Source organism: Podarcis muralis, chromosome 17 (assembly GCF_964188315.1).
Source record: "Podarcis muralis chromosome 17, rPodMur119.hap1.1, whole genome shotgun sequence".
In the NCBI taxonomy this organism is placed as follows: domain Eukaryota; kingdom Metazoa; phylum Chordata; class Lepidosauria; order Squamata; family Lacertidae; genus Podarcis; species Podarcis muralis.
The window spans coordinates 40,291,000-40,304,939 of record NC_135671.1 but is presented as its reverse complement, the minus strand read 5'-3'; the positions used below and the strand labels follow the sequence as shown (position 1 = coordinate 40,304,939).

At 47.8% G+C, this 13,940-nt stretch overlaps 1 protein-coding gene across 1 annotated transcript; it reads left to right on the top strand.

Annotated features, from left to right (window-relative positions):
* The first annotated feature begins 3,102 nt into the window (after positions 1-3,102).
* LOC144325984 (atrial natriuretic peptide receptor 1-like) lies at positions 3,103-12,608 on the top strand. Its single transcript, XM_077921466.1, has 5 exons — positions 3,103-5,384; positions 6,980-7,154; positions 8,941-9,039; positions 10,092-10,183; positions 11,263-12,608. The coding sequence occupies exons 1-5, from the start codon at positions 5,211-5,213 to the stop codon at positions 11,410-11,412; spliced, it is 690 nt and encodes a 229-aa protein (XP_077777592.1). The 5' UTR covers positions 3,103-5,210; the 3' UTR covers positions 11,413-12,608.
* Positions 12,609-13,940: the final 1,332 nt, after the last annotated feature.

The window sequence follows — 13,940 nt, the reverse complement described above, 5'->3', positions numbered from 1 at the left end:
GATTCCATCCTACCCCACCTCTGTGTTCGAAATCTGTTAGGAATTTTGATTGAGATTTACTCAAGGAGCCCAGAGTTTGTGTCAGACCAGCCAGCTTTTGGCAAGCTCCTAGAAAATCCTTTGTCCATGCTCAGAGGGTGATGGGAGGGATTGGAAGAAGTTGAGTTAATTTTTTCTAAGTCATGGCCAGAACACCTTAAGCATGTGCAGAGAGCTTTGGCCCAATTGCAAGATGCAAACCTGACCGTTAAAATGTATAAATGTCGGTTTGCTCAAGGAGAAGTGAGTGATTTCGGATTTAGATTGGGCTTGGGAAACATCAAATCCCTGGGAGCAGAAATCCATTGTGTACTGGAATGGCTCTTACACCAATTCAAGCAAGCCGCTGAGTTGTTAACACAAGCCCTTGTAAGTTTGTGGGTGATTCTAGCCCCTGACCAGCAACCTCCTTTTGAAATGCAAACCAATGCCAGTCAAATAGGATTAGGAGAAGCTTTGTTCCAACGGGACAATGAGAGAAGTTGGCAACCTGTGGTGCACCTGAGCAAAGACATGACCCCAGAATTGGCCCTACTAAACATCTTCCAAGAGAACAATGCCCATTTACACCACAAAGAACTCATAACCCACCTGCTCTCAGCAGCCAGAAACACCATGACCAGACACTGGAGAGACGTGTCAGGAGTAAGCATGGACCAATGGTACCAAATAGTATGGGAAACAGCCCTACTAGAAAAATTAACTAATAAACTGAAACTGACACGGGGACAAACAGAAGAAGCCACCTTCACCCCGGTATGGCTCCCCTTTATCACATACACAGCCCAACAGGACAATGACAATAATCCACCAACAGCATACAAATCAATATGGCTAACCTGATCCAAAACACCCACCCACCTCACTCACACACGAAAACAAAGATCACAAACAATCACACCCTAGGCCAACCTCAACCTCTCTCACCACCAAAGGAACACAAGTGAACAACACAAGCACGCTGACACCAGACAAATCTAGAAATATCTCTCTGCCACTTCTTGAAACAATCCAGTATTTTAATATTCTTTTGGAAGCTGCCCAGAGTGGCTAGGGAAGCCCAGCCAGATGGGCGGGGTATAAATTATTATTATTATATATTATTATTATTATTATTATTATTATTATTATTATTATTATAAACTGCTGTGCAAATATTGTTAAAACAGACAATTAAAACAATGCAAAACAATAAATTTAGAAACAATGTTGTAGTAAAGGGGCTCCGGCCACTCTCCCCTCCCTCACCTGCCCTTACCCTCCATGTGGGTCAGGTTTCTGGAACGGAGGCCAGCAGCCATTTACTTTTTGACAAAACAAAACGCCACAGAAATGGTAATGCTGCCACCACTCCGTCTCAGGGCACCCGGAGGCACAGTCCAAGGGAGAAGACTATGCTCCTTTGTGCCCCACTCTGCAAGCTGTTTCCACAGACTTGCAGGCAGAAATTCATCAGGTATAGCGTAACCAAGTAGTCAGGCGTTGGACCAATAAACATCCATCCCACCCCACCCCACCTACAAAAAATTCAAAAGAAAATTTTTAAGACATTTTAAAAGCACTCTGCACCCCTCCAGCAGTAACAGCAACTGTCCTAGTGAGGCCCGTCAGGCCCTGCCCTGGGCCAGGTGGTAAGTGGCAGGAAGGAGCAGGGCCCTCAGACACTCACACAGGAGAGTCCTCCTGGGCAGAGGAGACAGAAGACAAGAGAGTTTTTAGAGGAGGAAAACATGAAAAAAAATATTCTGAATCAAATGTTGGACTCAACTATTTAAAGCAGCAAAGCGGGTGGCTCCTGTCCACTTTGCTGCTTTAAAGCGAGCCTCAGAGGAGGGAAGGAAGGGGAACCATGGCTTATCTAAGTCCAGTTAATAATGCTGAGCCTGATTTTATATGGATCTCAAAGCCCTTGACATATATACATTATTAAGCCCGGGAGGAGGGAATCCGCTGCAGCCTCGAGCAGCGAAGAGGATCCATGGGTCCCCTCCTTCCCTCCTCCGTAGCTGCTTTGAAGCAGGAAAGTGGGAGAGGAGCTGCTTACACGAGTGTAAGCTGCTCCCCTCCCACTTTGCTGCTAGCGAAGAGGATCCATGGGTCCCCTCCTCCGTGGTTGCTTTGAAGCAGGAAAGTGGGAGAGGAGCTGCTTACACGGGTGTAAGCGGCTTCCCTCCCACTTTGCTGCTTCAAAGCGAGCCACGGAGGAGGGAGGGACCAACGGAATCCCCTTCCCTCCCTCCTCCCCGCCTCAGCTCAGCAGCCGCGGCTCTTGCTGGCTTTACAATGAGCCGGAAGGAGGGACAGACCCGCCTCCCTGTAAAGCCAGCCAGAGCCGCAGACACACTCTACACAGCTCTTGCTTTAAAGGGAGAGCTGCGCAGAGCTTGTCGGCAGCAGCGGCTCTTGCTGGCTTCGCTCCATAAGACGCACAGACATTTCCCCTTACTTTTTAAGGGGGGAAAAGTGCGTCCAATGGAGCAAAAAATACGGTACTATACCCAATTGCTGACACAGCTTGATTAACACAACTCAGCAGAACCTGCTATGTTTCACAGCTGTAAGAGTGGGTTTCGTTACTTGCCCTGGCCCTTAAAGACATACACAACTTGTGAAGCAACAATGAACCTTCACATTTTAAAGTGACCATTAAACAGTTTTATCCTATGCCTGTTTCTTTGTCCTCATTTGCTCTAACAGTTATCGGTTAAAAATAAATAAATCCTAACTGCTACTTTATTTATATGCTCTTTCTTTTTTTTTTATCCTGGTCTGTGACCATAATAAAGTTCATACAAGTAGGTTCCAGGGTTAGGTCCCCTGGCCATGGCAACCTAGACTTACCTCCATTTGTTGTTGCTGTCTAGTCGTCTCCGACTCTTCGTGACGCTATACTCAAGTCTTTAAACTTGTCCTGGCTCCTCACCTCCGTGCAACGTGAGAAACTCTGTCGCAACAGGTTGGCACACCTCTGCCCACCTCAGGATGCTGAGGAACTGAGGAACCTCAAACGGTCGCAAGCTCCGTTGCTAGGCAACGGCAGTTGGGAACATGGAATTCCCGGCCTCAGTGCCAAGGTTCTAGGAGAGTCCGTGTGGCCTAGTGGTTAGAAAACCGGGAAGGCTTAGTAGGAAACCAATAAATTTTATGCTGATACTTATTGCAAAGGAGGATGTTAAACCATCACATTTCTAGATCATCGCCACAGCTCTTGCCCTATGGGTTCATCAAAAAAATCCTAAGCTCCGCAGCAAATTCATGAAGCAATCTTCTAGAATATATTTTTCTCCTGTTAACTCGCCATCAAATGCTCTGTTGTCCAGTTGCATCATTTTCACTATACAGTGCTGCCTCGCAAGACGAAAAGAATCCGTTCCGCGATTCTCTTCGTCTAGCGGTTTTTTCGTCTTGCGAGGCATTTGTCTTGCGGGGCACCACTGTAGTTGCTCTGGAAAAAAAGTGGGATTCTCTCTTCCCTCTTTTTATTTATTTGCACAGAGGTGCTCTTATGTGTGTGTTTTATTACAAATATAGCAGAGGGGGGAAAGGGAGAAGGAAGAGGAAAAAACAAACACCACCAATTCCTACTGACATTAAGAATAATTCATCATCCAAAAAGATAAGAATAACCCATCAAAAAGGCTGTTGATTTTTCATCAGGTCTTTAAAAAAAAAATACCCCATACATACACCCCCCCACCCCACCCCCACACCATTGATTTATTAACCTCCTTCTCAAGGCAATTTACACATAAGGTAATTTAAAACCGTTCATAACACTTGAGACAACAAAAACACCTAAAGCAAGACTAAAACTGCCACCAGTTGGTGGGGTCCAGTGGGGTCCAGTGGCGTTGCAGGGTGTTGGACTAGCTGAACTCTGCAATTCTATGAAAAGTTACTGCTCCTCATAGTTCCCTCGTGCCTCTTGGGTGGTCACATGTCGGCAACCATTTTGAAAGGTTTGCCAGGAAATGGCACCTCACAGGGAAATAAATGACCTCATTTTCACTGTCTCCTCTCTCGTCTCTGGGTGCTCGGCGATCGTCATGCGGGGGGACCCTCTTGACCCCACCCCAAAAAAGAATTACATTTGCATTTCAACGAGAGGTGTAATTTCCTAAACAATCCCCTAATTGAGCAATTATGAACAGCCGGATCAGAACCCTTAGCATCAAAGACGAAGCCTTGGAGGAGAGAATTGCAGAAAGACACCTGGAGATAATTGCGGCAGCTATAGGGAATTCAGAGGGGGGAAACGAAGAATTAATCGAGGAACCGGGCAGCCTTTAGGGCAGAATATCAAAGAGGGCTTTAAGCATCACTTCATAATCACAGGAAAGACATCTTTCCTCAAACCCTGCTGTGGAGCTGTTTTCCCAAACCTGCAGTAGTGTAGTGGTTAGAGTTCTGGACTGGGGCCTGGGAGACCTGGGTTCGAATCTCCACTAGGCTGTGAAGCTCACTGGGCCAGTCATTGCCTCTCAGCCTGGCCCACCTCACAGGGTTGTTGTGGGGGTTAAATGAGTGAGCCACCTGGAGCTCCCGTGGAGAAAAAGGTGGGACAAAAACGTAACAAACGCGTAAGCACACGGCTATCTATCGCATAGATGTGATAGCTGCTTAAACACTTGTCCCGTGATGGTTTGGCCCGGAAGAAGAGCAGCCTGCTAAGAGCCGCCACAACGTCTGGGAGCAGCCATTTTTATTTCCCACAATGTTCTATACCTCTATAAAATGCTATTCACAATAAAGGAGTGAAATGAAAGATAAGATGTCAGAAAAAAGAAAAAAAGAACAAAGAAAAAATAAAGAAGTAAAAGAAAAGGATCATAGGTGAAAAATTTTAAAAGTAGATAAGTATTCACTATACATAGCTGTTTCCCATCTATATTTATATTCAATTGTATAATTTCATCTTGTCCTTATGTACCTTAAAAAGTGGTTTTTTTAAAAAAAGACTTCCACCGTTTGCCTCACGCGTTTTTAATAATCCGTTCGTCAGATCCCCTGTTCTTCATATTTTCCCTTCTGATTTCCTTAATGTCTCACTTTTATATTACGCACAAGATTATTCTAAACACAACCAGATTTTTATAGTCGAGCCCTGGTTTTGTAAAGAATCATTTAAGAACTCCCATTGCTTCATAACCATAGTTTTGGATTTTCTCCTTATGATGATGAGGTATGATAATACCATCTCCCCACAACAGGTAACCATCTTCTTCTCGGACGTCGTGGGCTTCACCAGCATCGCCGCCTCCTGCACCCCGTTACAGGTGGTTGAGATGCTCAACAACCTCTATGTCTGCTTCGATACCCGGATCGAATCCTACGACGTTTACAAGGTCAGTGGCTTCCGGCTTTGTTAAAGCAGCGGGGTGGTCAGGGAAGACTTCTCAGGCAGGAAAAGAGGAGGGCAACCCAAAAACAATGGAGTGGCCAGAGCGCTTTCCCTCCAGGGCCCTACCTGGCAGGGCCGTTGTGAATAATAAGAACAACCAACATAAGGTTTTCTGGAGATCAACTTAATGGATCAAGTTGGTGGATTATGCTGAAATGGCTAAAATGACCGGAAGAATCAGAAATCAAGAAGATCAAAATTTAAATAAGGTGTAATGGGTATGAGTTACTCGTGCGTAAACTGGCGCCTCTCTAGGCTAGTTTGCCTTGTTAAACCTTTCTGACTGCACAGCCCTTCTCATCGTGGCTGCCTCAGTCGCTAGCAGAATCCGTCAGTGGGCGTTTCTTAAACCTCTTCCAACATAAAAGCTGTTTGACACCCAGTCTCCTCCTCCTCTCACTGCGCGGGAGTCTTCTGCGCAGGGAGGGCGTGGGTAGCGGAGGACCTGTGCTCTCCTCACTGATGTCCAGTGAAGAGTCCTGGAGCCCTCTCTCCGATTTCCCCATCTGCCCCCCTTTATCCCTGGTGTTGCGCTGATTTGCTTCCCCCTCTACTGAGCTGCTTCTCCCCCTGCTGCTGGGTCCTTCGCCAGCATCATCTGGGAGCCTCCCCTTCGCCTCTCGCTCCGATGTCAGTTCCCTGACATAAGGAATGGGGGAAATTTATAATTTATCTTAAAAACCATTGTAAACAGCAAAAACAGTTAGTAGGATTGGAATAACACTTGTAGTTTAATGGTGAATTTTGGACATAATGGAGATGCAAAAGGTTTGGATGACAGGAAAAGATGCAGGACCCACAAACGGGAGGAGGGAAGTCCAGGAGGTTCTTTGGAATCTTGCCTTTATGTTGTACAGTATGTTGGATATGTGATTGTTAAACTTTAGTCTGGCAACCATATGTATATATATATAAAGATTTGCTGGAGATGCACCTCTTTTGACACTTGGGATGCCTATTTTTGAGATTGTAAGTCATTGTAAGTCATTTCAAAGGGACGCAGGTGGTGCTGTGGGTTAAACCAAAGAGCCTAGGGCTTGCCGATCAGAAGGTCGGCGGTTCGAATCCCCGCGACGGGGTGAGCTCCCATTGCTCGGTCGCTGCTCCTGCCAAGAGTTCGAAAGCACGTCAAAGTGCAAGTAGATAAATAGGTACCGCTCCAGCGGGAAGGTAAACGGCGTTTCCGTGCGCTGCTCTGGTTCGCCAGAAGCGGCTTTGTCATGCTGGCCACATGACCCGGAAGCTGCACGCCGGCTCCCTTGGCCAATAAAGTGAGATGAGTGCTGTAACCCCAGAGTCGGCCACGACTGGACCTAATGGTCAGGGGTCCCTTTACCATTTCAAACTGCTTTTAATACTGTGTCTTAATTACCCTTAGGGTAAAAGGCAGGCAGAAATAAATTTATAGTAGTAGTAGTAGTAATTTGCCTGGTGACCAAGCCACCGAAAGCATGTTTTATATTTTCGCTCAGATCTTGATTAAATGACCCTTAAGGTCTCTTCCAATTCCACAGTTTTTGGGTCCCTCTTCCCCACCAGGTGGAGACCATCGGGGATGCCTACATGGTCGTGAGCGGCTTGCCAGAGAGGAACGGCACAAAGCATGCCGATGAGATCGCCAAGATGGCTCTGGACTTGGTGGCCGCCGTCCGGCAAGTTGTGATACCCCACATGCCCAGCGGCAAACTGCAGCTACGGGCCGGGATTCACACAGGTGAGACAGGTTGGCAGAGATGGAGAAGAGGCAGCCACATGGGGGCAGCGCTGTCCAACTCTTTGACCTGATATTCACCTTTCTGTCAATTTTAATCATTTTTAAAGGCATTTAGCTGATTTTTTAAAACCCTATAGTTTCATTTTTATTCTTTTTGTAAACTGATTTGGGAGTGTTGGGTTGCTGTTGTCGTTTTACAATCAAGCAGTGCACATTATTTAATGAAAACAATGAGCGCAATGATAAAGGGAATGGAACCACTCCACCTATGGGGAAAGTTTGCATCGGTTGGGACTTTTCTGTAGAGAGAAAAGACAAGTAAGAGGTGACGTGTAGAAGTTTAGAATGGCAGGGAACAAAAGTTTTCTCCCTCTGGAATGCAAGGACATCCACTGAAGCTGAATGCTGGGAGATTCCGGACAGAAATCTCCTGAATTTTAGTCCACACAGCACAAAGTTAAACTACGGAACTTCCTGCCACAGGAAGCAGGGATGGCCACTAAGAGTGGGTGGCTTTAAGAGAGGAATAGACAAATTCGTGGAGGAGGAGAGTGCTATTGATGGCTACTAGCTACGATGGCTATGCTCTGCCTCCACAGAAGAGGAGGAGAAGGAGAGAAGGAGAAGGGGAGAAGGAGAAGGAGAGAAGGAGAAGGAGGAGGAGGAGGATGGATTTGATATCCCGCCTTTCACTCCCCTTCAGGAGTCTCAAAGCGGCTAACATTCTCCTTTCCCTTTCTCCCCCACAACAAACACTCTGTGAGGTGAGTGGGACTGAGAGACTTCAGAGAAGTGTGACTGGCCCAAAGTCACCCAGCAGCTGCAGGTGGAGGAGCAGAGACGTGAACCCGGTTCACCAGATTACGAGACTACCGCTCTTAACCACTACACCACACTGGCAAGGAGAGAGCTCTTGTGCTCTGGTTTTCCATATACAGTGGTACCTTGGTCCTCAAACGCCTTGGTACTCAAACAACTTGGAACCCAAACACTGCAAACCCGGAAGTAAGTGTTCCGGTTTCCGAACCTTTTTCGGAAGCCGAACATGCTCCGTTTTGAGTGTTACGCTTCCAATTTGAGTGCCACACTTCCATTTTGAGTGTTACACTGAGGTCTGTTTTTGCCATTTATTTTTCGTTTTTGTTTTTGCGGTTTTTTCACCCATTTTGTTTTTGTGACTGTGTGGAACCCAGTTCCGCTACTGATGTATTGATTGATTCTGTGACTGCAGTACATTGTTTATTGCTTTCATTTTATGGAGCAATGGTCTCGTTAGATAGTAAATTTCATGGTACAGTGATACCTCGGGTTACAGACGCTTCAGGTTACAGACTCCACTAACCCAGAAATAGTACCTCGGGTTGAGAACTTTACCTCAGGATGAGAACAGATATCGTGCAGCGGCAGCAGGAGGCCCCATTCGCTAAAGTGGTACCTCAGGTTAAGAACAATTTCAGGTTAAGAACGGACCTCCAGAACAAATTAAGTTCTTAACCCGAGGTACCACTGTAAATGCCTGTTTTAGGGGTTGTTTTTAAAAGTCTGGGATGGATTAATCCATTTTGCATTGCTTTCTATGGGAAAGAGCGCCTTGGTTTTGGAACAGACTTCTGGAACGGATTAAGTTTGAGAACCAAGAATCACTGTCTTTGGCTTCTGTAAGAAAAGGATGCTGGAGTGGATCTGACCTGATCCAGCGGGTTACTCTTATGTTATTGAACAACAAATCATCTCTGTCTGCCCTGACGTTCACCCTTCTCTCCCTCTCCCTGTTTCTCTCACCTAGGTCCGTGTGTGGCTGGCGTCGTCGGCCACAAAATGCCTCGGTATTGCCTCTTTGGTGACACGGTGAACACGGCCTCTCGTATGGAGTCCACCAGTTTGCGTGAGTGGCTGTGCCCCCCGCCACCTCCCCCCACGTCCCTCTGCCCCACAAGATCCCAGAGAGCCACTGCAGCCAGTTTGCACAATTCCGTTGGGGGGGGGGGGTTATTTGGTTTTTCAGATTAAAATTTTACAGTCAATTTTGTTATTGTTTTTGGAAAAGTACTTTTAAACATTTTTTCCAGCTCATTATGGATTATTTCCCAATGATATTTTACCCTTTTACAGGCCCACCACATATAAAATAACGTTCCCTCAACCTCATTGACATCTGATGGGATGTCAATAAATAAATGCAATAAATAAATAAAGCAATAAAGCAATAAATAAAGTACAGTGGTATCTTGCTTCTCAAATGCCTTGGTACTCAAACAACTTGGAACCCAAATACTGCAAACCCGGAAGTAAGTGTTCCGGTTTGCGAACTTTTTTCGGAAGCTGAACGTGCTCCGTTATGAGTGTTACGCTGAGGTCTGTTTGTTTTTGCTATTTATTTTTCGTTTTTGTTTTTGCAGAGTTTTCCCCGTTTCGTTTCTGTGACTGTGTGGAACCCAGTTCAGCTACTGATTGATTGTGTGACTGCAGTACATTGTTTATTGCTTTCATTTTATGGATCAATGGTCTCGTTAGATGGTAAATTTCATGTTAAATGGCTGTTTTAAGGGTTGTTTTTTAAAAGTCTGGAACGGATGAATCCATTTTGCATTACTTTCTATGGGAAAGCGCACCTTGGTTTTGGAACGCTTTGGTTTTGGAACAGACTTTGGGAATGGATTAAGTTTGAGAACCAAATATAGCTGTCAACTTTTCCCTTTTCTTGTGAGGAATCCTATTCAGAATAAGGGAATTTCCCTTAAAAAAAAGGGAACAGTTGACAGCTATGGAACCAAGGTACCACTGTAGTAAATCAATCAATCAATCAATCAATCAATCAATCAACCAGGAGGATTATGGGTTGTGGGGGTTTGACCTACAGTTTCCCCTTTTGACTGGGAGGTGACGCAAGGACACCTCCGCAGTTAACCATGTGTCTTCTGATAACTCATTTCCCAGCTCAGAAGATTCACATCAGTTCGGCCACATACCTTGCGCTGCTGAAGGACGATGCCTATGACATCGAGCTGAGAGGGGAGATTGAAGTGAAGGTGACTGCTACTATTATCTCTGCTCATTTAGCACAGCCTGGGGCATTTGCAGGAGAAAGGAGTTCTCTGCCCCAAGGAGCTTACAGTGGAGTTGTGCCGAACTCAGTTTTAATCAGAGGAGATCCCTTGAGATTAATGGGTCTGCTCTGAGCAGGACTAACTATAGGTTGTTATCCAACTAAGTTGTATTAATTTGAAATTAGTGGGACCTAAATTAATCTTGAGGACTAGTAACTTTATTTTGTGTTTTAAAAAAATGAAGTGAGATTTCTAGGGTGCCCCAGTTTGAGCCAGATATCACACTCTGGGTTGTTTCTGACTAAGTTCAACATAGAGCAAACCTGTTGAAATTAACGGAGTCACTCACATCCATTAACTTCAGTGGGTTTACTCTGAGTACGACCAGCACTGGCTACAATCCATTCTGGATTTATATATAAATAAAAAGAGGATGAAAACAACTTTCTGTTATTATTAAAGTTTTTTTTACCAAATACACCAAATACCTAATAATTGACTATATGTTTTGGAAAGTTGTTTTTTCCATTCGCTGTGTGTTTGCACCCCTCTTGAGATATCCTGGCCAAATGTTGCACGAAACCAAGGAGCAGGTTTTCATCTATGTATGGAAACAGTTAGGTGCCATTTTGAATCAAGATGGCAGATGGACCCTTTCAAAACTGCACAGGTTTTGACCGCATTTTGGTTTATGGTTATTCGGATCAAGGAGCTGGTTTTCGCCTGTGTCTGGATGCAACCGGGTGCCATTTTTAATCAAGATGGCAGTCGGACCCTTTCAAAACTGCACAGGTTTTGACCAAATTTAGGTTTATGGTTCCTCGGATCAAGGAGCTGGTTTTCGCCTGTGTCTGGATGCAACCGGGTGCCGTTTTGAATCAAGATGGCGGACCGAACCGTTTGAAGCTGCACTGATTTTGAACCCCCAGTTTTACGGCTGTGCCGATTTCTTTGGCTTCTGAGAATTCCCAAATACCCCCACCCAGACACACACATGGTTACATCACCTGGGCTAGGCTGAGGGTTTAAAAATCTCCCCTTTTCTCTCTCATCCTGGGCAGGGAAAAGGGAAAATGAAGACTTACTGGCTGCTTGGGAATAAGAATTACAGCATCCAGAACGATAGCCTCGTGTGCCACTGGAATCCGGCGTTATCACAGAAGAAAAAGATGGAACTCAGCCTCGCCTCCATCCAGAAAGTATGGCGTTGATCGCTCTGAAATAGTGGGCTGACATCATTTCAGCCATTGATTTAGAGCTGGCTTAATCCATATAATGGACGCGGGTGGCGCTGTGGGTTAAACCACAGAGCCTAGGACTTGCCAATCAGAAGGTCGGCGGTTCAAATCCCTGCGACGGGGTGAGCTCCCATTGCTCGGTCCCTGCTCCTGCCAACCTAGCAGTTCAAAAGCACATCAAAGTGCAAGTAGATAAATAGGTACCTCTCTGGCGGGAAGGTAAACGGCATTTCCATGCGCTGCTCTGGTTCGCCAGAAGCGGCTTGGTCATGCTGGCCACATGACCCGGAAGCTGTACGCCAGCTCCCTCGGCCAATAAAGCGAGATGAGTGCTGCAACCCCAGAGTCGGTCACGACTGGACCTAATGGTCAGGGGTCCCTTTACCTTAATCCCCATAATAATGGCTGTGGCAACAGTAGACATGCTTGCCAGCTCGCCACAGTGGACCAGCAGAAACTCTCCAGGATTTTGAGGGAGCCTCTGCCAGGTTTCCCTGGAGATGTCGGGAATCGAACCCAGAACCACCTGCATGCAAAGCAATTGCTCCCCCACTGAGCTACAGCGTCTGGGATTTTGTTCTAAGAGAAAAGGCATGCAAGAGGCGACATGATAGAAGGTTGCAAAATTAAGCATCCCCCACCTTCTCTCTCATAACGCTAGAACTCACAGACATCCCATGAAGTTGAGCAGGGAAGATTCAAGGCCGATAAAAGAAAGCCCTTCAGAGTTAGCCTGCGGAACTCTCTGCCACAGGCAGCCACCAACTCGGATGGCTTTAAAAGAGGACTGGGCAAATTTATGGAGGAGGCAGCAAGCCATGATGTCTGTGTTCTGCCAGTCGCAGGCAGAAACGCTTCTGAATCTCAGTTGCTGGAAGCCACAGGAGGGGAGGGTATTCTAGGGCAGTGTTTCCCAACCGGTGTTCCGCGGCACACTAGTGTGCCGCGAGACATTACCTGGTGTGCCGTGGGAGGGAGGCGGGCGCTTTCTCGTTCGCGCCCTGCAGCGAGAAGGGCAGCGCAGCACCGCAGAAGAGGCCCAGGAGGCAGCAGGCGCCCAGCGCGCGCCCGAGTCCCGCCCAGCTCGCCATGTCCGCCCGCAGCATTGGCGACCCGAGCCAGGCTCCGCGCGCGACACCCGTCTTATGGCACGCGCCTCTGCCGAGGACCTCTTCTGAAGGCTGGCGGGGGGCGAAAATCTTTGTCCCCCCTGCCTGCCTGCCTTTAAAAGCCCTCCGGGGAGAGCGGAGAAACGCAGCGCGTTTCTCCGCTCCCCCGGGAGGGCTTTTAAAGGCAGGCAGGCAGGCAGGCAGGCAGGCAGGCAGGCAGGCAGGCAGGGGGGGACAAAGATTTTCGGCCCCCCGCCACCCTTCAGAAGGCTGGTGGGGGCGAAAGTCTTTGCTCCCCCCCCCCACGACAGCATTTTAAAATCGCCCCGGACAGCGGAGGACTTCTCCGCTGTCCGGGGCGATTTAAAAGCCCTCCCGGGAAGGCAGGCAGGGGGGACAAAGATTTTCGCCCCCCGCCAGCCTTCCCCTCTTTTGAAGCAAGGGGCGGCAACGGGGAGAAGATCGCTTCTCCCCTTTGCCGCCCCTTGCTTCAAAAGGGGTCCGGGGGGAGAGAGAGGAAGGCGCGCGCCTTTCCCTCTGTCCCCTCTTTTGAAGCAAGGGGCGGAAACGGGGAGAAGATCGCTTCTCCCCTTTGCCGCCCCTTGCTTCAAAAGGGGTCCGGGGGGAGAGAGAGGAAGGCGCGCGCCTTTCCCTCTGTCCCCTCTTTTGAGGCAAGGGGCGGAAACGGGGAGAAGATCGCTTCTCCGCGTTGCCGCCCCTTGCTTCAAAAGAGGTCCGGGGAGAAAGGGGAAGACGCCAGCATTTTAAAAAACCTCAGGACAGCGGGGGACTTCTCCGCTGTCCGGGGCGAATTTAAAATGCTGGCGGGCGGCAGTGAATCCTTCGCTGCCGCCCGCCAGCATTTTAAAAAACCTCGGGACAAAGGAGAAGTCCCCCGCTGTCCCGGGGTTTTTTTTAAATGCTGCTGGGCGGCAGCGCTGCCGCCCGGCAGCATTTTAAAATCGCCCCGGACAGCAGAGAAGTCCTCCGCTGTCCCGGGGTTTTTAAAAAACCTCTCCGCCCCCCGCCAGGCTTCAAAGCAGCCTTCCGAAGCCTGGCGGCGGGAGGAGGTCCGAGGACAGTGGGCAAGACGCCCTGTCCCGGAGATTTCCCTATGGGCTTTCGTCTTGCGAAGGAAGCCCATAGGGAAATTCGTTTTGCGAAGTGTCTCCAAAACGGAAAAACCTTTTGTCTAGCGGGTTTTCCGTCTTGCGAGGCGTTCGTCTTGCGGGGCACCACTGTACTTCTTCACATTTGGTCTCCTTATGTGTGGTGATTACTATAAGCAGAAATACTATGCATCTCACAGTAACAGGGAGACCGTCACCAGGTGCTCAGTCTTCTGCCCAGAACAACTGATTGTTGGTGGGCAGCTGCAACCCCTCCCCCAAC